This window comes from Xylona heveae (assembly GCF_001619985.1).
Source record: "Xylona heveae TC161 unplaced genomic scaffold L228scaffold_2, whole genome shotgun sequence".
In the NCBI taxonomy this organism is placed as follows: Eukaryota; Fungi; Ascomycota; class Xylonomycetes; order Xylonales; family Xylonaceae; genus Xylona; species Xylona heveae.
The window spans coordinates 2,745,301-2,770,695 of NW_017264194.1; the positions used below are offsets into that span (position 1 = coordinate 2,745,301).

Below are 25,395 nucleotides of genomic sequence, written 5' to 3' on the forward strand. Positions count from 1 at the left end.
CAGGGTCCTCGATTCACTTGATCATGTTGGAAATACTATTGTTACAGTTCAAATGTCTTATACCATTAGAGTTTATTCCCGTTTTTCACCATTAAAAGTTTATCACCCGATTTTCTTCTTTTCTAGCCAGATGGAGAAAGCGGGAGGCTAGGGGTTTTTGTAAAAATTGAAAAGGTAAATAAAAAATACAATTGATCTATAGGAATTTATTTAAATTACATTGGTATTTTACCGCATGGTGACCTGTTCGATTGGCATGACGTGTTAGTTTCCAGATGAGATATGAAGTGTTTCAGAACGCATGAGGAATGACGAAGGATAGGAAATATATGGGAAATAAATGAAATGAAAAGGATATCGATGGAATAACTTACCAGCTCTTCGGCACTAGTAGGGTGAATGGCCACGCAGCTGTCAAAGTCCTTCTTGGTCGCGCCCATCTTGACCGCGACACCAAAGCCCTGGAGCATCTCGGCGCAGCCGAGACCGAGGATGTGCAAGCCGACAACCTTCTCCTCTGGGCCGGCGCAGACAATCTTAAAGGCCGAGGGGCCCTTTTGGTCGGGGTCCATCATGGAATAGTACATGGCGACGAACTCGGACTTGTACACCTTGACGTCGGCGTCGCCGTACTTTGCGCGGGCCTGGGGCTCGGACAAGCCAATGGAGCCGACCTCGGGGTGGGCAAAGACGACCGAGGGCACGTTGGTGTAGTCGAGATGGGAGTCCTTGTGGCCGCCAAACAGTCTATCGCTGAGTTTTCGGCCCGCGGCGATGGCGACGGGCGTCAGCTCGACTTTGCCGCACACGTCGCCGAGCGCGTAAATGTTGTCGGCAGAGGTGTTCTGGAACTCGTCGACGGAGATGTAGCCCTTGTGGTCGAGCTGGACGCCGGCCTTGGCGAGGTCGAGATCCTCGACCTCGGGCGCGCGTCCAATGGCCCAGAGCAGACAGTCGATATCGAGCACGCCCTCGCCCTTGGAGTCCTTGTAGTGCAGGTTCAACCAGCCGTCCTTGCCGGGGATTTGCTCGACCTTGCTCTGGCTCGACTGGCGGTGGATGATGACGCCCTTCTTCTCGTACTCGGCCGTGATCTTCTCCTGGATCATCGGGTCAAAGTTCCGCAGGAATGAGTCGTGTCGGATGAACAGGTGAGTCTCGGAGCCCAGCGCATTGAACATGCCTGCGAGCTCCACGGCAATGTAGCCGGCCCCGACCAGAGCAACCTTTTTCGGCTGCTTCTCGAGGTCGAAAAAGCCATCGCTCGTGATACCGTATTCCGCGCCGGGAATGTCCGAGGGCACGTTTGGCCGTCCGCCGACCGCGATCAGAATGTGCTTGGCCCGAATCGTCTCGCTGCTGCCGTCATCCTTTGCGACAGCAACTTCGTTCTTGCCCACAAAACGAGCGCGTCCATGTACGTGCTCGACATTATCGTTGGAAAGATTTCGCTCGTAGATGCCGTTCAATCGCTTCACGTAAGCGTCTCTCTTGTGCTTGAAAGAAGTCCAGTCAAATGGCGCCGTCTCCTCCACGCTGAATCCGTAGGCTTTGGCCTCGTGGATGGTCTCGCGAATGGCCGCAGCGTTCCATGTCACTTTTTTGGGCACGCATCTAGTGATTGCAAGTCGAGTTCAGCAGTTACTCTTCGCAAGAGGAAAAATTGTAATTTATTGGATACAACTCAAAACAGCTTGCATTCGTTTGGGAGCAGCAGCGTTTGTAAGCAATAGGGATAGGGATTGCTTCACGTACCCGACATTTACGCAAGTTCCTCCGAGACGCTTGCTCTCAATTGCGATGCTCTTCGCACCGTGAATTCCACTGGCTCGTCGCGCAGAGGCAAGACCACCACTACCGCCGCCGATGACGAGATACTCGCACTCTTTGCTAATCGGAGCCATGACGTATGGAGATGTAGAAAATTGGCGAGAAATGGCAGTGAGCCGGGCAGCAGGTGCAGGAGATGCAGCCGTCCTGGCAAAAGCCGAATGGACGGAGCGAAAGAACGTGAAGGAAGACAGCTTGGCTGGAATTTTGGAAGAAAAGAAGAGACGAGAGGAGGGACAGAAGAAAAGGGAGAAGGGAAGAGGGGGCAAGATCGAGTTGTGTGGTGGGGGTAAGGTTTTGCTGACTGGATGCAGACAGGAGGGGTGTGTGGTGGATGAAGCGCAGAGAGAGAAACAGTTTACACTGTAACTAGTAGAGCGTTTCTCACAGCTAAGCTACGTCTTAAGTTAGTGGCCGATTGGCTGAGCAATCAGCGACATCCCTCCTTACCACTGCTTCATCTCCAAGTTATCAATCATCGGAGAGATAACCGATAAAATTACCATTTTGCGGAATCCGCATAATGTTTACCAATTCCAAATTCCCATGGGCACTTTTGGTCTCTGAAATGGCGTGCTCCGATCAGTGGTTCAGGTCGGTAGCGTCACTGTACATGCGATTCCAAATAACATCATCCATCATCATACATTTGGTTCCCAACTACCGCCCGAGCCCATGTCCCCCTAGGTAGCCCAGCGACAGCACATGCCGGGATTATTAATCTGGCTAGGCAATGTCAGGCAAAAAGAAAAACTACCTTGACGGCCACTTGATTGCACACTGAAGTGAAGCCACCTGAGAAGCCCGCGATTAGCTTATCTGTAGAATCTAGCAGCATCAGCTGGCAAAGATTTGACATGTGCATTATTGTAGCCAGTCACTCCTTTCTGATCATGATCCGCGCAATTGGCGGCAAACACGCCTTTAAAGACCCGATAGCCTGATAGTCATTGAGTAAAGGTCTCTGGTCGGAGTTCGGAACATACTCCGTAGACTTGTACTGGTGCAACTTTATCACTTGTTTACCGAGTGTCTAGACGTGGGTCAGAATGATCAACACCAAAACATCAAAGCTGTGAGGATACTTGCATAAACACGACAAAGGTATCCGCGGTGGCAATGCTCTGTATCAGAACGGCGTGCAACTCTCCTTGTATATTGCACCTTCATTAGCCTCAATTTCCCAACTATCATCAATGACTACACCTTGTAAACATTGAAAGCCATCACATCTCAAATTTACCACGTGCTCTGGACCACCCCGCTTGCTTCCCCTGCCTTCATTCCGCATGATGGAATGGCTGTCAGCACATCATTTCTCAATGCTCTCAAAGTCTCACAGCTCAAGACCATTGCCTCCCTGACCGGAATCAACTCGAGCGGAACAAAAGCCGTCCTTTTGTCCCGACTCCGCAAGGAGCTTCTCATACCCAAATTGCCTTCTCCTCTACCTCAATATCCGCAGGAATCAAAGCATGGCTCAGCACCATCTCCCCATTTCATTACCGAGGCCGGAATATCCGGAACCCAGACAAGCACACGAATCATCAGCGTCGACATGGGCATCCGCAACCTGGCGTATTGCGTTCTCGACATTCCTGCATTCCCTGTCCAAAGCCCACAGGACGAAGTAAACCCAGCACCGCCAACTCCAATTATCCAGGCATGGCAGCGTATCGCCATTGCTCCAAAGCCAGTCTCCTCGTCGGGCGGCGTAAAACTAGACGTAGGAGACGAGAATCGCTTGGTTTCAGCGAACGCGGCAAGCCTCGATCCCGAAGACGAAGCTGGGCTCGCCTCAACATCCAGTCTTGTCACCAAAGAGGCATTCGAGCCCCCAGTATATGCTCGGCACGCGTACGATCTTGTCTCCAAGACTCTCTTGCCTTACCGGCCTTCTCAGATTCTAATCGAGCGCCAGCGCTATCGGTCCATGGGCTCCGCTGCCATCCAAGAGTGGACGGTGCGTGTTAACATGTTTGAGGCAATGCTGTACGCTGTCTTTGAGACGCTGTGCCGCGAAGAGAAGCTCCCTGGCAACGAGGGAAAATCCGACAGTTTCTCGAATATCCCCGCCGTGCCTGCAGTCGTGCCAGTTGCGCCCGGGAAAGTCGCGTCTTTCTGGCTAGAAGATCGCATGGTCAGAATGACGAGTCCGAAATTGCACCAAAGCGAGACAACGGACTCTGAGCTTGGAGTGATGGGGACTTCTGCGGTCTCGAAAAGCTCGAAAATTCCGAAAATTCCGAAAAATTCAAAATCTCAGAACAAAGCTTCCAAGATCGACATTGTAGGGAACTGGCTCAAAAGTAACTTTCTGGGTGGTGAGACATGCACGACGACGAATGCATCACCTCAAATCGGCATCCGAGTAGGTGCAGATGCGATAGATACAGCTAGGGCTTTCTTTGCGAAATGGAATAAGAACAATACGAGTTCTCGCAGGGGGGGCAAGAAGTCGTCCTTGTCGTTGCCGTCGTCGTCCACGCAAAAGAAAGGTAAACAAGCTGCGGGCAAAGCTGGCAGAGAGTTGACAAGAGATGAAGGGCCCATGTCAAGCTCAGATGGAGAAAATGAATTGCAAATGGGCAAATTAGATGACCTTGCAGATTGTCTTCTTCAAGGCATGGCATGGGTGCGGTGGGAGTACAATCGACAGCGCATTGTAGCTGGAGCACTGGACCATGTTCTAGAGACGTCGAAGTAGTAACAACAGCAAAACTTGGAAGACTGTTTCTTTCGGCTCACTGGGCTGGTCGTTTACTAGAAAAGGACTGCAGACTTAATCTTGGCAACGGCATTGAGTACAATGGTAGAGCATCTTTCACGGTGCAATGTAGATAGCGAAGAAATCTCAATTAAATGAATGCGCAAGATAGTGTTACGCCGATCTATTGGATGTTTTATTTTTCTCAGACAACCAAAAAAAAATTATTAGCGGAGTGACAGAATGCGGGGATTTGAAAGGAAAAGAAGAAGAAAATGGCGGACCAAAGGACTCCATTATGCAGTGCGAGAATATCGCATGAATTTGTGGCCAGCGAAACCGCTCGTGGAATAATCGCCTAAATGTGATGAGCTACGGGGAAAAAAGGAAATAAAGGAAAGACAGAAATGAATCCGATCTTGCGCCTTCGCTCTTATGCTGCGCCAATGATGAGAAAGTAAAAGCTAGAATGTAAACGCAAACGCTATGCAAATTAAAATGGATATAAGGCATGGGAGTAATTGAACAGAATACAATGAACGCTTGCTAAATGACGTTTGAAAGGGGAAAAAAAATTTGGGCGAGGGAGTCCTTTAATGACATCTTCTAATATGGGCCCTTCAATTGCTTCTCGTGTCTTCCTCATGTGTTCAAGCTTTAGTGCTGCCGAGATGACACTGCTGGATGGTCCCTATTGTCCCCTGCATCGTTGCAGCCAGAGAGTTCGGGATTCGCACGAGCGTAGAGCAGCGGGCCCCATACTCGCCAATGAAGGATGCCGATGTGAGCCAGGCGAACCGCAATATCATTAAGTCCGCGAAAGCCCACGTCACTTATTTGGCCGACTTTTCGAGGGTCCGCAAGGTTGAAGATCTCCAATTCGGAAAGACTCGAGCATGTCTGGACGTATTCATCGACCAGTAGCGACAATCTCTCCTCCAAACGCAATTGTGATGCCACATATAATTCCGAATCCTGCCTGAATCCATCTTTCAAGTGGCGTTCCAATTGCTCGACATAATCGCATTGCGACGGTATGCTAATGTTGCAAGTCTTGCTGGCAAAGCGGACAATTTCGGAAGCAATATTACCGGCGTCTCCTGTCCATTTTGCCGAGGATTCGCCGGTAGTTACTATGCTGATAATGGAATCATGTAATGAATTGATCGTCTGGCCTGTCGTGGGGCGATTGTAGCCCGATGACTGTAGGAGACACGAATAGAGACGTGAGCAAATATCCAACATTATGGTACCACGAATGTCTGCATGCAGCAATTGAATGCGCTCGGCATCGAACCGAAATGGGTCGGGCAGGCGACGTATGGTTGTTGCGGAGAAGGTGGTAGCTATGAGTGCATCCAAAAATCGTGCAAGGTGCGGCTCTTTATCAGCGCCTTTTCGTCGGGTTAATTGCGATCGGAGAGTAAGCCCAGTGTTGCGATACCAATCCGTTGCATGGCGAATGCCAATCTGCAGATTAGCAATATTCGACAAAAAGTATCTTTGCTCAAAATTGATAGTATCCTCGATCAGGAGTGGCCTGAGGCTTCTGGTTTGATGATTTGCTACGTCCTTTGCCAGGGTTAGAAACATTTTCAACTATGTCGATCAAAACTCTCCGAGACTTACCAGCTTCATTGCTTCAAGGATGCCAAAAAGGAGCCGTAGTCCATCAACCAGAATATTCATATCGCCAATCTGGAGGCCTTTGCCAATTTCTCCCACCATGTCGTCGACCCAGCTGTCTCTCATTGGTGCACAATGCGTCTTGAGCAAGGTGGCAAGCCACTGAGAAAGTTTTGCCAGGTCACAAGTATGGCGTTGGATTTGTTGCATTATTAACGGCACGTCCAGTGTCTCGTCGAGAATACCGTGGTCTCGCTCTGGAACGAGTGTTTTTAAAATGTCCTTGATGACCCTCAGCATTATCGGCACTCGTTTGGGTCCCTCTTTTACAAGCTTCTGAAGTGACTTGAAGTCTAACTTTGCATTATGAGCTGGACTGACACCGTCTCCGAGATCAGATAATACAAGGACTGTAAGTTCCGGTACAAGAGCGAGCCAATATTGCTCTGCCAGCCCTTTCTTCAACAATCCTTGCTCACCATCATCATTTGGTCGAAAGTGTAGAGCGCGATCGAAGTTGACATCATGTCGTAGTTTGGGATTGTTGATGATCATGACAATGTCGAGCTCGCTGAGTGAATCTTTCGTGACAGGAGGATATCTGCTGGCGTTTCGATAGGCGTGTAAGTGTCTCCGACTCACACCAACATGGTGAGCTTGATCTGGGCTTGATGACTCTGTTCCAAGATTCTGTAGGGAGCCAGTGCTTATGGATAATGTAGAGGAGCTCCGTGGCTTTTTGCGCTCTCCATCTTGACTTAATTCTGCAGCATCTTTTGAATTTTCGTGAAGATCATCTGTTTGTACGCAAGACCAACCCTCCAAGCTACCTTGTTCTTCTTCTCCATCTGCAGCATGCGACCTCCCTAACGGCAGTAATCGGGCGGCACTGGTGGTAGTGGGACTAGGTTTATGACGCTTCCTCAGCGATCGAGCATTTGGAGCCTTTTTGCCCGGAAGGCTGGTGCCATCATCGCGACACTGCATTGCTTTAGTTTTCAATGGCCGCCGGTTGAAGCTTGTATTAATACGAGCTCTTCGATCCAATTCCAGCTCTCGCCGGCCAAAGTGACTGATCGCAACGGCCGGGCGATGCGTTGTGTAGAAAGCTTTGCGAGCAAACCGGATTTAGTTGTTTTCTCTGCGGAGGAGAATGGAGAATAATCAAAGTCGTAAAATCACCGGAGATGCATATGGAGCGCCGCTATTTTGAGGAGTGAAGAGAAAAATTTTGTCCGTTTGTGCGGCGATGAATCAGTCCTCGTTGATTCTGTTCGAGCGGAAACCTGCAGACCAAGATACAAGGGGATTCCGAGGGAGGGAGATGATTCAAAATGTCCATCTCAATTGCACTCACGTCCGCGCCGAGAACGGTTGGCAAATGCGGTCAGCATAAAGAACAAAGCGAAGAGTAAATCAGTATGCAAAGACACTCAGGTGTGCATAAATTCCATTTACTGGCTATGCTGAAAGCAGAAGTCAAATCAACGACGACACACACACGAATTCAGTATTAACCAAACATTGGGGACGCACAGCAAAGCATCAACATCGTTGGTTCAGAGACAGTCCCTTAGAGTAGTAGACCTCTGACCACTGTGAAAACGGCACGTCTTAGGGGAGCTCATTGGACGATTTGAGGGAAGTAAGGCAAAAAGCACAAAGCCCCCTGGACGCGTATGGCAGGAGCTGAAAGCGTAAACTCTATTCGCAACAGTGACTAACCCACGCCTCACCCTATGGCACGTCGCCAATTCATCTCTGCTGTGCTGAGGTTGACAGACGCACTTGTCATCCGCCATCTGCTATCAGGGGGGGGGGGGGGGGGGGCTCACCGCCATGAAATTATGACGAACAAGGAAACACGACAACATCTGGGTCGATTCCGGCGTCTGAAAGCATCGCTTGGCACTTAGGTTAGATTAACCTCGCCCCGACACTTTAAGCCGTTCTCGGTTCCCAAACAAGGGGTTCGACGCTCTTTAGTGGCTTTTCCCCCTGACATTCCAAACCTTAGCGAGGCCGAATATAGATGTTCGAGAAGGGAATTTAGAGGTCAAAACAAGGAGTGCTTAATGCCAGATAGCGTTCGTTTCTTCTTTTCCATTCATCGTGCATTTGGTTTATGAGAAGCTGTCGAATTTTCTCCTTTCTCAAAGAAATCATAGAGAATTTTTGCGTTTTCTCTGGGCTACTACTGGCCGTTGGGAACGCTGTGGGTGACGCAAAGACATTTAACTGCGCGATCTGCAGTATGTATGCACCTGCATAAGTCCAACGCCCAAAGTCCAACAAGCTGAAGACCGGGCAGCCGCAGCCTTGTTTATGGCAGAAATTGAGAGAAGGTCCACACGGTCGTAGCCATGCAGGCGGTAAGCTACCGGTCGTGGCACCACCAGCATGGGAATTCCCCCGAGTGCTTCTCTTCTCTCGGTACGATTAGATCACTTCTGCAACGCCACAAGTCCCACGACCGAGGAATGTGGCTCGTTTGCTTATCCGTGCTGAAGGATTCCAGCGTTATAGATACCACCGATGCTAACTCCATTCATAATGGGAAATCATTAGGCCGAGCTGATACATTAGTTCCAAGTAGATAACCCAAAGTATTGACTGCTCCACAGTAATTGGTGTCAGGGAATGCGGCATGTCCGCGGCACTGAAAGTGAGGCGGAACCTGACTTCGTACAGCATGTAAGGCGGGACTCGTCCACGTATCACCGCTCAGGGAATTGCGGAACATGCTAGTGACTCAGTCCTGTCCGTTCAATAGGCTAACCTGAGTATGGATCGAGCAAAAACCCAGCGGACCTGAGAGATATCGCCGATCGAAGCACCGAATCTCCTTCGATGTATTACGGGCGCCGCGACGAAATTAAGCCCGAGTTGGCTGACTAATCAATCCAACTTTCTCTCCAGTACTCCGTATTGCATCTGAGATGCCATAATGCTGGAGACTTAAACTCAAATTTCGAATTGCCACAATAACATGAAGGTTGTGAAATGACACCTCATCGTGGTGTCAAAAAACAGCTTTTTTGATCAATCCATCCCTGCTCGAAATTGTTTTCGCGCACATATCCGCCCCCATATTGCGTCGATTGTTCAGCTGTCAACTTGGACCTGGGTCGTACACGCGGACATAGGCCAAATTTGGATGAAGTGAGAAGTCATAGATTTGAGGAAGAGGATAGTACTGCCATGGAGCGACTTTCGAGGTTGCCAGACGGAGTTGCATATTGACAAAATGCCATTCAAAAGTCACTTTTATATCTATAATGCGCGAAGAGACACATTCAGTACCACCAGTCGTACGGAGAACCGTAGCGACGGCGCCGCCTTCTCGGCCAGTGATACGTAGAAGTATCTATTTGAAGCAAACGGTCAGTCAGCATGCACATTGTTTCAGGCGATGACGTAGGGAGGGGTAGTAAAGACGTAATACCTCGGTCTTCGGACATTCCAAGCTGCTCACCAACATTGACATAGCCTTCATCATTGACTTCTCCGTATTTGAGCATTCTCTGAAAAGTATCGTCATCTGCGGGCCAGAGCGCTCGGCTACTCCAAAGTCAGTTTCGCATGTCTGTGATGACAGGATCTCTGAAATAAGACTTTCAGACTTGTGAAGCAAAAGTAAAATAATAGATATTGAAACGAGAGATAAATCAGAATGTATGAGAGACGAACCAGTAAACACAGGTGACTCCTAGCCCTTGCTGGCTATCAGTCCATTTTTGAAAACAGTCCTTATGGATGTTGTTTCCGCAGGAAGCCTTGCACCAAACAGTGTTTTCACTTGCTTTCATTTCTGTAAAACAGATCGGACAGTCTCCTTCCACTGGCTTGCGCTTTCCAGGGTGTTGATCTTCACTCTTCTCCACCTTGTGAATGGGGAGAAGAGCATTTTCGAAGATTGTGTGCAGTTCCTGGGCAATTTAGAAAATATGTTCCAATCAGTTACAGCATATTGAGCAACCATACCGATGTGAGGAACGCAAGTTGATACTGGAGGTGTTCGGGTGCCTTCAGTATGTTCACAAGCACCTACATTTATTAGTTATTTATTTTTATTGGCAGTCTCAACAATTGGACACCGGAAATATCCATACATATATGATATGTTTGCATTGATTGCCTTTAGAGTAATCAGGACACGTGCATCGAGGCAAATGAGCGATAGTCACACCATACACATTGCCCGTGCTACCGGCAAGATCGATGACTTCAGATGGAGATTCTGGGGTGCTGCCTTCTCGAGATCGGTTGAGCACAAACATTCTGTTATCATTTTAGCATTTTTCAGGTATTCCTATTAATCTCACACGTGGTGAACTGACCTTTGGGTCAAAGCACGCTCTAACTTGACCAGGTAGCTCCTAGGAGCATGGTTGCGGAAACTAGGTTCATTTAGTGGGTGGCAGTGATGTGAAGGTGAAAATTCTCACACTCTCAGCCTTTTCTCTTCTTGCTTCTTAGGGGTGGACGGGTTTTTACGAGATTTTGAAGGGCTGTTGGGATTTCTTCTGTGGATCTCGTTGTCGCCGTCGTCATCGTCGCCAGTCAGATCAATCACCTCTCTTTTAGTGGGAGTTCTTGGGGCAACGGTTTTTCTGCGTTTGGATTCTGGAGACACGGAGTGCGCCTGAGAGGTCTCGGTTGATCTAGTCGTCTGGGAGTGGATCCTTGAAGAGCCGGTTTGCGGAATATGATTTTGGAAGTCGTCGGCACTTCTCTGCCTTGCGAAATCCGTAGAAACTGGGGCATCTGCTACAAAATTGGCATCACCAATGGTACCAAAATGCGCTCTTGACAAGCTATTACCAAAATTTTCATCTGGTAATGGAGGAAGAGTGTCGCAAGCCTCCGTCGAGTCGCCGGTCTCATGACTGCGCTTCAATTGCGATGATTTTGAGATTGATGGTGACCCCATCCCTCCCTTTGGCATGAGAAATAATGCACTTATCCGGCTTATGGAATAAATATGTAATCCTTTGACGATAATGTGACAGATAATTGACGATCTGGTGCCGAATGGGTAATCATCTCTTCCACGACGCGACGCGTAGTCAAAACAGTTGCTGTTTGTGTAAAAAGCTGCTAAATCCCCACGTTAATTACTCGCGTGGACCTCATAAAGGCGCCGATGTTCCTGACTGTGCCAAGAGTGTGTATTTAACTGATATTGGGTTCGATTCCTAATGGCGCTGGTCCAATGGTGGAGTTGGTTGTACCGTTTTCTCTGACGTCAAAGATGATAAGCATCTTATCAATCGCTCATCGCGCGGGCACGTGCATGCGACACCCTAAGTGCTCTACACCTTAGGTAGATTCGAAGAAATATTACGGCACATCGACCTAACATTGTATGTTATTCCCTTTCTATTCAGTATATCAAAAATATAGCTAGCTTTATCATTGAAGATGTCTGCAATCAAGCAGAATGCTGAGAAATTCTTCGATTACTACATGATCGTTTTCAATGTGTAACACGCTTATGGTTCTTGACCGCGTCCCCGTGAACATTTCCGGACTGAGAACGGGCGTTTTGTAAATGTAGACATTGTCGCCTCCTTCAGCATGAGAGTGATAAAGCTCATCTAAGTAGATAGATGGTCATTGTTCCGTCAAATTTAGGCCTATTCAGACCACTCCTCCGGACAAAGATCTCGTTCTTTGGCAGCAAAGAGACCGGCGGGGTCCTTGTGCCAATCACATGCATATTTGCATGGCGGTGTCTCAGGGTCATGAAAATACGATGCAATAAGAGCGTGACGGCATTTCGTGGTCGTTTCACAATAACTTATGAGCTATAATTATTGTCAGCAATTTGCCATAGCGCTTAAACTACCTGTCCAGATGGAGAGATGAGAAGCTATATGGTGGAAATACCGAATTTAGTGAGAGGTTCCTGGCTGCTACTGCTTGTTCACTGGCAGCAGAGCGACCATTACTGGACTTTCCAGCATCGCGTTGCTGGAGAAGAATGATACGATCACGATCCTCCCGAGCATAATACTATATAATTCACCACGTTAGCAACGCAGCGCCGAACAGAGAAACTAAACATTTCTATACGTACCATAATTGCGACAGACGCCTTCTGATCCCGGCCCGCCCGCCCAGCCTCTTGATAGTAGCCCTCGAAACTCTTGGGCATCTGCCAGTGGACAACAAATCGGACATCTTCCTTGTCGATACCCATTCCGAAAGCTGTGGTAGCAACCATGATATCATACCCTTCCTGGTTAGCCACCCAACCTTGGAGATGGTCTTCCTTTTCTGCGGCTGTAAGCCCAGCATGATAGGGTTTGGCTCCGATCCCATCACCAACTAGCCGACCCGCAAGGGACTCGCAATCTTTGCGATACAGAACATATATGATACCACTGACATTGCTCAAGCGGGTGCTCTGTGCCTCGAGCTCAGTCCGTCGTTCCGACAAAGCCCGCCGAGCATAGACAGCGCGGAGCCAACGGACAAAATTTTCGTAATGATCATCTGTGTCATTCTTGAAACGGACTTCATAATGAATATTTGGTCGGCTGGTTGTCATGGTAAAGGTCTTAAGGCTGGATCGGTTAAGGCCGAGTGTGTCTATTATATCATCCCGCACCCGCTGCGTAGCTGTTGCTGTCACGCATATTATTGGTACGTCTGGAAATTCCCTTTTGAAATAATTAAGTTCTTTAAAAGATGGTCGAAAGTCATGGCCCCATTCAGAAATACAGTGCGCTTCGTCAACAGCAATTCTTGAAAGTTCTCTCTGTTCGTGTATCGTTTGAAGGTTCTTTCGAAAGGTGGTTGTCATGCAGAATTCAGGCGTAACGTAGAGGAGGCGAGTATGTGGATGACCACAACGAAGATCCTCCAAAATAGCTTGTCGGATAGAAGACGGGGTGCTGCTGTTGATGGTTGCAACACTGATCCCCGCAGCCTGAAGCGATGTGACTTGGTTATTCTAGAAAGTAAGCATGCAATTCATCCAACATAAAATCGTCGTGCCTTACCATCAATGCCAGAAGAGGTGAGACCACAATTGTGACTGCATGCGTTCATGAGTTTAAATCCAAATTTCAGTGTTAATTATTGTCACATACTTCCGTAGTCAACCACAGCTGGGAGTTGGTAACATAGACTTTTGCCAAAAGAGGTCGCGGCCTGCAGGAAAATGTCATGACCCTCAAGGGCTGCGCTAATAACCTCTCGCTGGAGAGGCCTGCAGTTGAATAATCCCTTTGTAAGCCATCGATAATGTTTTATTGACAAAGAGAAGGATCTTTGAAACATGCCGGATATTGGCAATCATTGGAAAGAAAAGATAAGCAAACTCACCTAAATGTTGATTTGCCGAAAAGACGTCTCAGCGTAAAATCAATGTCGATGGTTCTTGATTTCCTGTGGCCATTCGTCTTCCGTCTTTTTGGTGCATGGTCCATAGGTGCCATAATCCCAGCTTGAGTTTCAATATTCGGTTGTTCAATTGTTCGGACGAGACAATCTTCTCATGATTTCCCTTGGATAATATAACAGCATTACAGCGGTATAAGTAGAAGAGGATGCTGCAGATGCGTTTATAAGAGCTTAAATTCGGGTGGACGTAATGGGACCGCGAGAAAGCACAGTATTGTCCTATAGAACAAAGCAGCAATGCTCGAACGGAGAAGCACTATATGATATCAAACTCCAAAACACCTAGAGTCATTTTTTCATAAACGCTTACCCCAGAATGATATGTAATAAATCACCTTGGCGGCGTTTATTCGCCAGAGAAATCGCGTCTCGCGTCTACGCGTAAGAGTAGCGCGCGGGCACGTGATAATGCCATGGGAGATAACGCCGTCTTCTCCGCATAGGTTGGAGAGTTATCCTTAGGTATCTGCATACTCGATGCGAGGATGATTACATGCCAATTCCATTTCCGCAATGCAAATGAATGCAAAGAGCATTAAAACCCTAAGTGCGGGTGGTGAGGACCAGCTGCTCAAATACTGTTTACCTTCCTTGCATTAGTACATGTGCATCTTTTCCTGTCATCATACATCAAAAATAATTTCTCAAATAATTTTCTTGCAATCAAATCATTTTGAGCTGGTCCAACATATGATTTCAGCTAAAGCATTAATTTTTTTGACCAGTGTAGAGAGGTATTCGTCGTTTCTCGGCATTTCACACAGCGTACTTCATAATCCACAAAAAACTGATTTAACAAAAGCAGAAAAGTAAAAGAGATACATAAGATAATCAGAAAAAAACACAAAAAATAAAATAGAATAGAACAAGCTAAAGAAAAAAGAAGAAATTCCGTTTGCACTTCGTGTTTGATTGATGTCATTGTTTCCCCAGCCGCAGTATCTGCAATGAGAAATTCTGTCGGCAAAATGCGGGGGGATTTCCAAAGCTGTCATTCTGCACCCCCTGTCGCTTAGCGACTGCGCCCGACCGAGCAAAGCCCAGGTCGTCGGACCTCGCCGGGTGGTTGTCACACCACATCATGAGATTCGTCGTTCGACTGAAGAACTAAGCCGGCGCATCTGCGCACCTTTGAGGCTGCTTTCTCTTCCTCAATTTTCTTCCTTTGGTTCTCAGCGCTATGCTTTATGACGACTCCGCCACAACTCCGCATGAATGGCTCAAATGTGATCGCTAATCCTTCAGTTCCCATTTGTCCGTATATTTTGCTGTTCTCGTGTGGGTAATCCATCCATCCTTGGCGACGTATTCTCTGCCTGAGGATACTCTTACTTGAGAGAATTGCACTCTTGGATATCTGCAAGGCGCAATACTCTATATAATAGCAAATTGACTACTATGAATGTAAATCTACTAAAAGTAATGAGATGGATCACGATGTTTGCATTGAAGGTCAAAAGCCCGTGTCAAACAAGCCTAGCATCAGAATTGTACAGGGTCCAGCGACCAAATTCTGGATACGGCTATGAGGAACTCCTCACAATACAATATTTCGTAGCGGACAGGGGAGAATTCCCACCTGGACAAACGCGGAGAGGCGCGCTTACAGCTCACGCCATATCTCAGGCCAATCTACCGGGACTGTCCGGTAACGCAGCAGCCTTACCTGGAATCTTTGCCCGTCTAGGCTCGACGCTTTACCCGCACGAGGCACTTTTCTGGGGTAACCGTGCACTAGCCACCGCCAGAGTCTCGCCCCAAGGCAAAACCGTATTTTCGCACGCAGACACAGAGGTACCGCAACCATGTGTTCCCTACTCCTCCCGCACCAGACGTCAAAACATCTCCTGATTTTCCTTTGTTTTTGACAGCTGCCCCATACAAACCCTGCTACGGAGTGATGGATACCTCAGGCACAGTTTCAGGCACCTCAGGCCATTATACTGATTCTGGTCCCTCACTACCACCTAGCCCCCGTAAGCTTTTCGTCCTCGTGCACTTTGTCGTGGTCATTCTGCCCATTCAGTATGGCCGGCTGGCGGGATGAACGGCACGCCTCGGCCAGCTTTGCGCCAGAATTGTTGCTAGATCGCGGATAGTCTCGTAATGAAAGATAATACTGAGCAATCTGAGGTAAGAGAAGAAATACGGATGAGTAGTATATATTCCACTTGTAGTATCCCTCTTCAGTCGAACTTTTGTTCAGCATCAGCCATCAGCATCAAGAGCAAACGAGACATCTCTCTTCTCCCCTCCACTCTATATATATACAATTATCTACTCTCCACTCAAAGTCTTTCCTCTCCACTTCTCAAACACGACAAAGTAGCAACTGCAACAACTGTCACAAAAGGTCACTCCACTCACCAGACCACAACTCTTACGACTGCACATTCGGATAAAAGCAGTCACTCCACATCTCTCCTCACCGATACATACAAACAAGGCAATCAAAAAGGCCAAAACACACATCACAATGCCTTCTGCTACTCCCCGCCGTGGCTTCCTTGCCTCTGTTCGCAACTTTGTCGCTGAGCCACATCCTCATGCGCGCCGACCTGTCAGCCAAGCTGCCCACTCGGTGCAATCTTCTGTCTATCTGAGACGAGTCGGTCGCACGGGCATTGCGTAAGTAGTCCATGCAACATGCAAGAACCCCTGTGGTGGTGAAGTTGCTAATGTTTCATTTTAGATATGTCCCTGCTGCTGCCGTTCTCCTTGGCTGGCCCATCTTGGCCCACGCCCTCCTGAAGGAGCGCGTCTAAAAGCCTGTTCCTTGAAATACACGGGCGATTCCAACAGAAGCAGATCATTCTCTGCGAAACTTCATTTCCAAATAATTGCATTGAAGAGCGGAGAAGCGCTCGATTGATGATATCCGGTTCACGATTTGGTCTCAATTCATATGCAGGCGTTTTTTAATTCCGAGGATCCTTTTTATATAGCTGATACATTTATTCGTATAAACTTGTACAATATATCTGTTTATACCATACTACATGAAAATTAATCAGCTTTAACGATCGAAATATGACCAAATCGTTCTGTTTGTGTTCAAGATGAATTAGGGTAGAAAGATGCTCTATGCAGAAGCATAAGAAATACTCTTACCAGCCAATTTTGCATGCCGCCAGCTTCTCGGTTGCACCTTGATACTCCGAGGCAGAATGCACCCTGGGCCTCAAAGAATCATATTCCAAAAAGCGTCATGATATAAGATAGAAGTATATGCGGCATAACTGGATCATCCATATTCAATTTGTAAACTGACTTGACTTCATTATAATCATTGATTTCATCAGATAGGTTTCGAAACTGAAAACACGCCGAGCCACACTATTATTCCTTGCCTGAGCTAGATGCTGATTCAGGTTGCGTCAAAATGCTGCACAGGAGCTTGCTGGTGGCATCGAGCTCCTCTGGTCTAGGCTGCCACCGGCTAAGTATCTCTTGCCAAATCTCTAGAGCTCTTTGCTGACCAGCACAAACATTGAACGCACGAACAATCCGTACCGTCATCCATTTACTCCAAAATATATCACCAGGGCGGTCCTGCAATGCTTGGAGAAAAGCATCCATAACAGTCTCTAAGAGCGACGTCGTCCAAGAGCTGTACCTTTTTGAACCGTGAACTGCAAAGCCCTGGAAGAGAATGAGGAAGATGCGGCCGTGCACAGGAATCTCAAGATAGCGCATTTCGTCGAGGAAGTAGGATAACTTATCCACATCGCCCGTTTCGAGCGCGTGGTGGGTGAGAAGTGTGCAAAAAGTGCGAAGGTCTGGTGCGACAGGTGAGCTAGCTTGCAGTCCCATCCGGGCTTCTGGTTTGTCGCGGAAGAACCTTGAAGCTCTTGCAAGGACTCTGCCGAGCCTCCGCGATGTCCTCCAATCTCGAGGTGGTAACAATCTTGTGCCTGCTTGCTTCGCATGTAATTTCATCATTCGACCAAAGACTTGTTCTGCGGCACCGGCTTCACCAGCTCTGAGCAGCGATGCAATGACGCAGTTTAGCACCACAGTGTCCACTATTTCCCCAGCATCAACTAGTTCCCGGTAGGCCTTTCGAATACTGTCGCCGTCGCCTCGTAATCCGTAGTAAAATATCAATCCAACACGCGTAAATCGATTAAACTCCAATCGCCTTGCATGCATTTCTTTTAAAATCATGTCTGCCAGGCCATATTTACCTGCTTTAACCGCGATGTCAAACAAAATATTGAAAGTCACGTTTGTCCCTGTTACGCCTGCATCTGCCTCCATTTCTTTCCAAATGTAGAGGGCCGATCTCACATCGGCGGCTGAGACTTTGGTGTAGCATCGTCCGACGAAAGCAATAGCGCTACTCCATTCTCCCGAGGTCAATGGTATGCCTGCATCTTTCATGTCATCAACAATTGATAGGTACTGTAACATCGTACGCTCGTTTCTTTTCTCGACAATTATAAGACGATGTAAGAGGCGCCGTATCTGTTTGGCCGGCAATGATTTCAATGACGATCGAGGTATGGTCTTATATATTTCAAATAAGTCATCATTTGAAATATTGTCCTTTGCCATAGCCGCAGTGAATCGATTTATGGAACAGTCTTCCTCAGAGGATGGTGCTGGCCTTGGTTTATCGTCCGAAGCTGAGAGCAATTCGAAGCTCTCATGCTTCACTGTCGTCGTGTCGAACAGCAAGGTTGGTGGTACATGACATTGCAGATCTGCTCTCCCATCCAGTGGGTCATAGTAATGATCAATCAGATCTTTGAAATCCTCACGCGAAGCCTGCATGAAGACAGGTTGACTAAGGCTCTGGCAGCGAGTCGAGGAGGACCATTTTCTCACATGATTTGGTGAGGGCTTAGCTGTGCGTTTTCCGTGGCTGACCGGTCTTGAGAGAAGACGCTTGGCAGCAGCTTCACTGGTACCATGCTGGTTATCTACCAGAGGAGCACCGATCTCCCCCGAAGCGTTATATGAGACGTTTTGATTCAATTTATGGGCGGCATGAAAGAAGAGCGGTTTTCTTGATGTCGCCACGGACCGAATGTTGCATTTTGGACACAAAAATGTGAGGAGGAGAGAGCGAGAGCTCATCCGACGTGAAATCGAACAGCTCGCTGATCGATCCAGAGCACCGAAGAAGGACATGTCATGCGAGACATTGTGTCATGACCGAGAGGATTAATCATGTGGTAGTTGCGATTTTCTTGGTAAATCTCATAACGAGCGTGCCAGAGCTGGACTAATCAATCTGAGAAAAATTGTCTGGAGATGGAGGAGGTGAAATCAATCGAGTGAAAGTCCTTCGTTCATCTGTCCGTACACGAATACAGCACAATAGCTCGGGAGGGGGAAGACGGGATGGGGCAACATTGGGGAAGACCCGGAGTATGGGGTAAACCTGTCTTAATCGGGTAATCCGCCATCTTCGACTAAAGTAGAGCCCGACTGTCATCTATGATTGGCCAAGGTGTCCCATGTCGGTCCACCTTTGCGCTATTCCTAATACGAGAGCTGTCGCGCAGCCCACGGATCTCTCCGCCATCAAAAGTCCATCAAAATCAACTTGAGAGAATCGCCCGAGGAGACCAATTCGTGCGTCCTCGTCGGCCCAATTCGCCCATATTGGCTTCATATCGAGTCAATCTCCTTTTCAAACGAAACTGACACGCGAACAATAACGCAATTTATTTCCCCATTCCTGCGAGCACCTTTGTGGGTGTCGGGCCCACAACTGCGTGAAGATGGGACGGTACGACTTCAGGCCCCTTCGGGTTCACCAGACAGCGGCTCAATTGCTCGCGACCAAACGCATCAATCAATCTCCTAGCTGGTTTGATGTCGTCGCTCAGATTCCTCCGACCCAAGCGTTAGTGCGTAACCAGCCTGTTCAGCATCAAGAGCGGCAGCGAAGGCATAAAGCAAAGAAGCCTAGCCGAATGTTCCAACCTCAGCAAATAAAATACCCCGAGGACGCTATGCGGAAAGAATTCTTTGCGGATCATCCCTGGGAACTTGCTCGCCCTAGGGTGGTTCTGGAAAATGATGGAAAAGACGCGCAGCATTGTGATTGGAGCAAAATGCGACAGCCAAATAGAAGGCTGGACGGCGAGAGGTGTGTCTGAGCATACCTGGATGAAATCTAATTGCAGAACGTGAGAAATTTGTGCTGACATTAATCCAGTGTCATCCAGCGTCAGTTATGGCTGCTCAACAATGTACCTGAGATGACAGTCGCTAGAGCTTATGATCAAGCGCGCGAAGAGTTCTATGCCCTGCGACACGAAGAGGAGGTGGAAAGAAGAGTAGCAAAAGAGGAGGCACTCTCGACAGGCGCATACTTTGGTAAAAATTACCTCGAAGTCGGCATGGAATTGGAGAACAAGGCATTCGAGCAGTGGAAAGAATGGGCGTCTCAGATGGTCACCGCTGCCGAGCAGGCTCGCACTGCTGCTTATTCCGGAACAAGCGGTGCACAAGCAGATTTGGGATCCGACGAGTCGCAAATGGAGGCTGGAATCGACGAACTCAGTGGCTCTGTTCCCGCGCAGGGGCAAGAAGCCCGTGGAGGAGCCGTATTCCACCCTTAGGGGCTGGTTGTGGTATTCCCATATAGATTCATGAGTTTTGTCCTTCTTTTTCTAAAGAGATTTTATTGCGGGAGTTTACTGTACATTAGCATAGTGACGCCAATCTGCGCTCTCTTCCTATTTATATTTGAAAGACAGTTGGCCAGACATTTAATCTTCAGGATCCATCTCCTTTGATTATGCTGTGATGGTGGTGAACAATTAATCTTGCATAATTTGCTTCAGATATGCCACAGCCAGCAGAAAGCCAAGGCTTTCAGGATTCGACACAGAATTATAAGGAGCGAAGTATACAATATACCGCCTCATGTCTCGACCATCGACCAATTTCAAGCAGCCTGTTTATAGCGAGGGCAACCATGCAGACCCAGCCTACTCGCCTGGAGCTATGAATATAGACATGTGTTTGCTGGCAAAGCCTACTTTGCTCGATGATACAAAAAAATCTATCAATACGCTGTGCCAGCCCCATCACGTGCATGCATAATATTTGTCAGATTACTCCCTAAAGTCCATCTACGATCCTCGCTCGTCGCCGAGGGGTTTCCACAGCGGCCTGGCGGCTGATAAACGCCCCGGAACAATCTAAGCGAGCGGAGCGGGTGCCTTGCATGAAGCGGAAGACCATCCCCCTCAACCTGTCAGGTAGCCTTCGCGCTAAAGCCGAGCTTGAGTTAATCGACTCTCCATGTCCTCCAAGTCAATCTCACTTTCTTCAGATCAAAGAAGTTTTTAATTACCTTGCGACGGGAGTCACCGTTTCAAAGAATATGCTAGGAATCGCGCTGGTCTTTTCGAGCCCAGATAAATCGAGTTAGTCGACTGTCGCCGCCTTTCGTCATACCAGTCTTGCGCTGGTTGTAGCCGCCCCCCTTCTGCGATCAACTTTGCCTGCCCCTCTTTGACGCACCACACCTTGTCATGGAGAGCGGTCCGAGAGCAATACGACGTCCTGAAACGTCACCAGGCGAGGCTGTTTTAGAGTCCCCTCGGGATGAAATTGACAGCAGTCGGAACAGAGCCGCGTCCCAACCACCCAGCAACCTCAACGCCTCCGGGCCCTATCAGACTGTCCGTCCAATAACATCTTCACAACATACAATGCTCAAGCTGGCCCGTCCAACATCAGATGAGGAGCTACTTGTGATTGTTCGGGAAGCGGTCGAAGTTGCCAGACGGGAAGCGCAGGTCGCGCAAGTCTCGGACACTGATGCCGACAATGCTGAAGTTGGAGGGAGACTTAAACCTGGCTTGACGATAGATCTCGGGCATAAACAAATAGAGAAATTTACCGAGGATGTTGTAAATGTCATAAAGGATGATATCGAGAGGTACGGTCCGCTCATTATCCTCCAAAACCGAACGATGACATTGGGTATGCAGCATCAATTACTAAGGGCTTCTTAGACTCGCACTCCCACACAATCAAATTCGACAGTTTCCTTCGAACTTCGCTCAGTGCTCTCATCTGCGCTATTTGAATGTTCGCTATAATGACTTACGTTCATTTCCAAATACTGTGAGTGTTAAATGATAAATGTCGCGCAAATTCCTGCGCGCTAATAGAAATGGCAAATCAGATATGCGAGCTAGCATCCCTAGAAATACTTGATCTGAGCAGAAACAGCCTTCAAGAGATACCTGATGCCATTGGTAATTTGACTTCACTGAAAGTGTTGTCGGTTCAAAAGAACAAATTAGAACGGCTACCATTCTGCCTCGGCAATATCACAACATTGCAAGTTCTGAAGTTAGAAGGGAATCCTCTCATTTTCCCGCCGAAAAGTATCCTAGAATTGGAGGATAAAAGACAAATACCAGTTCTCGACAGCGAAAAAGACACTCTTATCACCGTCCAGGTTAAGAGATTTTTAAGGCAAGCCGCAGTATCGGGCAAAAGCGGAAACGAGTCAGGAGCTGAATCTAGGTGAGTGTAGTATATCTTAGGATTTCGTGCAATAGCTGAACGGCCATAGTGGCGAAGGACCAGTGGAGCAGCCGCGTGTGAGCAAACGCACTGGTGGCAGATTTCCGGTGAAGCCAAGCATAAGCGGCATCGATCCAATGACCGCCCTAGGACTTTCTAGCAAGCCACCGCCAATCCCAGAGCGTTCACATCATCGAATGCAATCCCAGCAGAATTCTGTAGCTCGTCGACCTGGTATTGCACCGCTTGCTTTGGGCAATGAACGTAATCGCAGCAACAGTGAAAGCATTCTCCAGGCCAACAATCGCATGAAACGGATGGGTGGCATCATCACTAGAAAACCGTCAGACCTTTCTACCTTAAATGAAGTTGGAACCAACCGCCTTAGTCATTATAGAGGACTGAGCCATGGCTCGATCTTGCGTGGGAAAGATAGCGGGGATGTTCGCAGTGGCAATAGTTCATCAAGTCCAGCAAGCCCGATCGAGAACGAGCGCCACCGAAATGTTTTCATCAACAGGCTTTCAAGTCTCCCTGAATATAAACGTCAGTCAGACTCACCGTCTCCTCTGGTTCAAGCGGCAAAAAGCGTCCTTTATTCCATGTTTCAGCTGCACCCGCACATTTCAAGCCTTCTTGCTCTGGCCCGCGATGGTCCTTCTAAACGCAGTAGTTTGGAGCGTGTCTTCTATAATGCAACAACGCACGTGGGAGAACTCGACAGGGAAATTCACAAGTTTGACAATTTTGAGGAAGATGAAGAAGGGCCACCTCAGTCCAGTGAAGGCGTCGAGCGTGCGTGCTTGACATGCATCAAAGCTTACGAACATGTCATTTCATTACTTGTTGGCAACGCATCAAAAATCATCGAACAAGGGGACCAAAAGTACATACGAACTTTGCTCTTGTTGGTATTTGGAGGCCTTGTTGAAATACGGAATGCCACTTCACATCTACGATCCAAAATCAGTATCAGTCGCAGGCGATTTGTGCCACGACGTGTGGCTGCCCCAATGTTTCGACGAGGGCGTTCGGCTACACCTACACGAGAACGACCTGCACCTGGCACACGGATGAGGAGCGGAACAGTTATTCAACACGGCAGTGCTTTACAACCTATTAATACTCAGCCCCCTCTACCGTTTAAGTATGCAGGCAGCAGATCTAACACATTAACGAACGGCTTCTCCTTCACACCACGCTCGACTGACACGTTTCCTGCTGTACCTACGCCTACTGTGCGTTCCAGAAACAACACAATGTTAGGACATGGTGAAGTGATTGACGAAGAGAGACTGTTTGAGAAAATCTACCTCAGACTAAGCACTGGATGTGACTCGGTTTTAAATGCTCTGCCTGCCATCAGACTTCATTTTCTTCGTTGCTCTGAAACTGCAAATGCTAAGGGCGCATCCTCATCTGTCCGAGGCTCCTGGACAGACTTGTGCGATAAATCTATGGCTTCTATTAATGTCACGGATCAACTCAAGCATTGTCTGTCCACAATTAAACTGAAAGATCCAAATATCAGAAGTCAGCGTGAATTCTGGCAACTTTGCCATAACTGGCTCAAGGTCAGAATCCATATCTCATGAAATCTATCTTTGGTCTTATGGTGTATTGACTCTAACAATTCCAGGCCTTTGTTGATCTTGCCTTCCTCGTTAAAGAAGCTCGAAGTTATGACCTCATTCCCAATGACGTGCTTCACGCGCTTCGTCTTCCGCAGAAGCAACTTAGAGAGGTTGGGGCACTCATCACTCAGTCACCCTGGAGTGAGCTTGGGTCGCAATCAGCTACAATTCCTCCTCTTCAGCCAGGAATGACGCACTCTGGCTTCCTCGGCCCATCTGCCTTAGGAGTATCCATGTCTCCTCTTGGCGCTATCGCTGCTCCTACATCTGCCACATCTGTTGCACCAAATAGCAGTCCATATGTGACACCATTACCGGCGACACCGCTCAGTGCGGCCCTTGGACCAGCTGTCCAAGCCACTGTACCGTCAACGCCGTCAGGCACTATGAATAGCCCCGGGTTCTTCCCAGGAGGAGCTCTCTATGAGCGGACGGAATCCCTAGCATCATCACAGGGGAGACGTTGAGTTAATAATTCTACTCAGCCAACCAACTTCCGGATCAATCCTAGATGAAACATCATTCAATCTAGCATAGCAGAGTTTCACGAATCTGAGTTGGGCGCCGAAAACGATATTCAGAGCTCAAGTCGAAATGTCGAATCCACTGCACGTCGTTTCTGTCACCTTTCGCTCCTTACCAATAATTACCTGGAGACTTGTACAGTATTTGGTCTTTTTCTTCCTCGCCAGCATTTACGGTGGCTGTACAAGCGTTGCTGCATCTTCGCAATTTTATGAGCGGCTATCAATCCAGATACAAGTTCTCCTCTTTCCGATCTGGATGTCAGAAGCTTTGTTTTTTTTAATAATCCTGAGGCTTCTGGTTCTTTGTGGGTTTATCTTTTCCTTCTTAACGCTTTTGCGTATTTTGGTTCCGGCTGCTCTTGCAGCACATTTTCCCTTTCTCTTTGTGCACTCCTGGCATGAGCGCCTACATTTCCATCCTCTTTTCGCCATGGTGTCCTTGCCTGATTCGCGGTATTCTCCTTTTCTTTTACTTAGCGTACTTCTAAATCGGTGTCAAGACCGATATTCGCAGTATTCCCGACTAGCTCTGCCATCAGAGTCGTATTATAACTCCCCTTATTTCTGACCCAAGCGTCAGAACGCTGTGTTCATTTTACTGTTGTAGAAAATTCCGGAGTCGGGGCCTTAAACTTTTCCTGGGAAAGCGGCGCAAGTTTTATCATTATGTATTTAGCATAGCATAGCATACCTAAGTGACATGTGTCAATATCTGGCGTACGCGGATTCGAGGGTCTTGACAGCAGAGGACCCGAACATTTAACAAACAGGACACAATATCACTCATAAGTTCCTTTCTTTACTTCTTAAATTAAGGATTTTTGAACCACTACACAATGGAAATATCGGAGTCATATCATAAGAATTCTTCGCCATGTGTCTTTTCATGGCCAGGCCGTTGGTATAACACAGGCACGATGGGCATTGGAATCATGGACCTCAACATGACTGCATTCCTACAGAAAGGTTTCTAGATGGGAAGCCGAGTCTGTAGCAAATCAGACTTCACCGAACTTATGTCAAGTCTCATTACAGAAACATTGCCCTGCAAAATGATCAAGCAACGTGGTATAGAAAGACTGTCCACTACCAACTTATCTGAACGGTTTCTCCGTTTTGAGGTTCCGGCCAGGGATCGCTTGGCTCGCTAGCG

General features: G+C 47.9%; 9 protein-coding genes across 9 annotated transcripts; 4 read left to right on the top strand and 5 right to left on the bottom strand.

Annotated features, from left to right (window-relative positions):
• Positions 1–10: 10 nt before the first annotated feature.
• Positions 11–2,338, bottom strand: L228DRAFT_244620 (hypothetical protein). The gene is made up of 3 exons (XM_018331971.1): positions 1,756–2,338; positions 375–1,614; positions 11–243 (listed from the first exon to the last, which is right to left on the bottom strand). Exons 1-3 carry the CDS (start codon positions 1,902–1,904, stop codon positions 229–231), a joined length of 1,404 nt encoding a protein of 467 aa, XP_018191279.1. The 5' UTR covers positions 1,905–2,338; the 3' UTR covers positions 11–228.
• Positions 2,339–2,900: 562 nt separating this feature from the next.
• On the top strand, positions 2,901–4,917 carry L228DRAFT_280946 (ribonuclease H-like protein). The gene has a single exon (XM_018335846.1). It carries the CDS (start codon positions 3,128–3,130, stop codon positions 4,535–4,537), a length of 1,410 nt encoding a protein of 469 aa, XP_018191280.1. The 5' UTR covers positions 2,901–3,127; the 3' UTR covers positions 4,538–4,917.
• On the bottom strand, positions 4,866–7,436 carry L228DRAFT_82562 (Tcp11-domain-containing protein). Its single transcript, XM_018336887.1, has 2 exons — positions 6,167–7,436; positions 4,866–6,109 (listed from the first exon to the last, which is right to left on the bottom strand). The coding sequence occupies exons 1-2, from the start codon at positions 7,148–7,150 to the stop codon at positions 5,195–5,197; spliced, it is 1,899 nt and encodes a 632-aa protein (XP_018191281.1). The 5' UTR covers positions 7,151–7,436; the 3' UTR covers positions 4,866–5,194.
• Positions 7,437–9,459: 2,023 nt separating this feature from the next.
• L228DRAFT_275082 (hypothetical protein) lies at positions 9,460–11,315 on the bottom strand (the record flags this gene model as incomplete). The annotated part of the gene is made up of 7 exons (XM_018335610.1): positions 10,612–11,315; positions 10,504–10,563; positions 10,276–10,444; positions 10,148–10,210; positions 9,854–10,092; positions 9,609–9,724; positions 9,460–9,530 (listed from the first exon to the last, which is right to left on the bottom strand). The coding sequence occupies exons 1-7, from the start codon at positions 11,109–11,111 to the stop codon at positions 9,460–9,462; spliced, it is 1,218 nt and encodes a 405-aa protein (XP_018191282.1). The 5' UTR covers positions 11,112–11,315.
• A 1-nt stretch (position 11,316) lies between these two features.
• Positions 11,317–14,005, bottom strand: L228DRAFT_82582 (ATP-dependent DNA helicase). Its single transcript, XM_018336888.1, has 7 exons — positions 13,887–14,005; positions 13,499–13,832; positions 13,264–13,382; positions 13,174–13,208; positions 12,246–13,124; positions 12,056–12,181; positions 11,317–11,973 (listed from the first exon to the last, which is right to left on the bottom strand). Exons 2-7 carry the CDS (start codon positions 13,609–13,611, stop codon positions 11,803–11,805), a joined length of 1,443 nt encoding a protein of 480 aa, XP_018191283.1. The 5' UTR covers positions 13,612–13,832; positions 13,887–14,005; the 3' UTR covers positions 11,317–11,802.
• A 2,047-nt stretch (positions 14,006–16,052) lies between these two features.
• Positions 16,053–16,341, top strand: L228DRAFT_266185 (hypothetical protein; the record flags this gene model as incomplete). Its single annotated transcript, XM_018334821.1, has 2 exons — positions 16,053–16,204; positions 16,269–16,341. 2 exons carry the CDS (start codon positions 16,053–16,055, stop codon positions 16,339–16,341), a joined length of 225 nt encoding a protein of 74 aa, XP_018191284.1.
• Positions 16,342–16,699: 358 nt separating this feature from the next.
• On the bottom strand, positions 16,700–18,919 carry L228DRAFT_244624 (hypothetical protein). Its single transcript, XM_018331972.1, has one exon. The coding sequence runs from the start codon at positions 18,710–18,712 to the stop codon at positions 16,916–16,918; it is 1,797 nt and encodes a 598-aa protein (XP_018191285.1). The 5' UTR covers positions 18,713–18,919; the 3' UTR covers positions 16,700–16,915.
• Positions 18,920–19,152: 233 nt separating this feature from the next.
• Positions 19,153–20,321, top strand: L228DRAFT_244625 (mitochondrial ribosomal protein). Its single transcript, XM_018331973.1, has 2 exons — positions 19,153–19,679; positions 19,749–20,321. Exons 1-2 carry the CDS (start codon positions 19,309–19,311, stop codon positions 20,152–20,154), a joined length of 777 nt encoding a protein of 258 aa, XP_018191286.1. The 5' UTR covers positions 19,153–19,308; the 3' UTR covers positions 20,155–20,321.
• A 512-nt stretch (positions 20,322–20,833) lies between these two features.
• On the top strand, positions 20,834–24,182 carry L228DRAFT_280952 (hypothetical protein; the record flags this gene model as incomplete). Its single annotated transcript, XM_018335847.1, has 5 exons — positions 20,834–21,485; positions 21,562–21,673; positions 21,735–22,081; positions 22,131–23,655; positions 23,721–24,182. Exons 1-5 carry the CDS (start codon positions 21,076–21,078, stop codon positions 24,180–24,182), a joined length of 2,856 nt encoding a protein of 951 aa, XP_018191287.1. The 5' UTR covers positions 20,834–21,075.
• Between the last annotated feature and the right edge of the window lie 1,213 nt (positions 24,183–25,395).

Excerpts from the sequence above, each read along its gene's own strand:
- L228DRAFT_244620 (XM_018331971.1), bottom strand. The coding sequence starts at position 1,904 with ATGGCTCCGATTAGCAAAGAGTGCGAGTATCTCGTCATCGGCGGCGGT. Across the intron at positions 1,615-1,755 it reads GGAACTTGCGTAAATGTCGG|ATGCGTGCCCAAAAAAGTGA; the intron begins GTACGTGAAGCA and ends TGCAATCACTAG.
- L228DRAFT_280946 (XM_018335846.1), top strand. The coding sequence starts at position 3,128 with ATGGCTGTCAGCACATCATTTCTCAATGCTCTCAAAGTCTCACAGCTC.
- L228DRAFT_82562 (XM_018336887.1), bottom strand. The coding sequence starts at position 7,150 with ATGCAGTGTCGCGATGATGGCACCAGCCTTCCGGGCAAAAAGGCTCCA. Across the intron at positions 6,110-6,166 it reads TCCTTGAAGCAATGAAGCTG|GACGTAGCAAATCATCAAAC; the intron begins GTAAGTCTCGGA and ends ACCCTGGCAAAG.
- L228DRAFT_82582 (XM_018336888.1), bottom strand. The coding sequence starts at position 13,611 with ATGGCACCTATGGACCATGCACCAAAAAGACGGAAGACGAATGGCCAC. Across the intron at positions 13,209-13,263 it reads AGCTGTGGTTGACTACGGAA|TCACAATTGTGGTCTCACCT; the intron begins GTATGTGACAAT and ends GAACGCATGCAG. Across the intron at positions 13,125-13,173 it reads CACCTCTTCTGGCATTGATG|AATAACCAAGTCACATCGCT; the intron begins GTAAGGCACGAC and ends CTTACTTTCTAG.
- L228DRAFT_244624 (XM_018331972.1), bottom strand. The coding sequence starts at position 18,712 with ATGTCCTTCTTCGGTGCTCTGGATCGATCAGCGAGCTGTTCGATTTCA.
- L228DRAFT_244625 (XM_018331973.1), top strand. The coding sequence starts at position 19,309 with ATGGGACGGTACGACTTCAGGCCCCTTCGGGTTCACCAGACAGCGGCT. Across the intron at positions 19,680-19,748 it reads AGAAGGCTGGACGGCGAGAG|TGTCATCCAGCGTCAGTTAT; the intron begins GTGTGTCTGAGC and ends ACATTAATCCAG.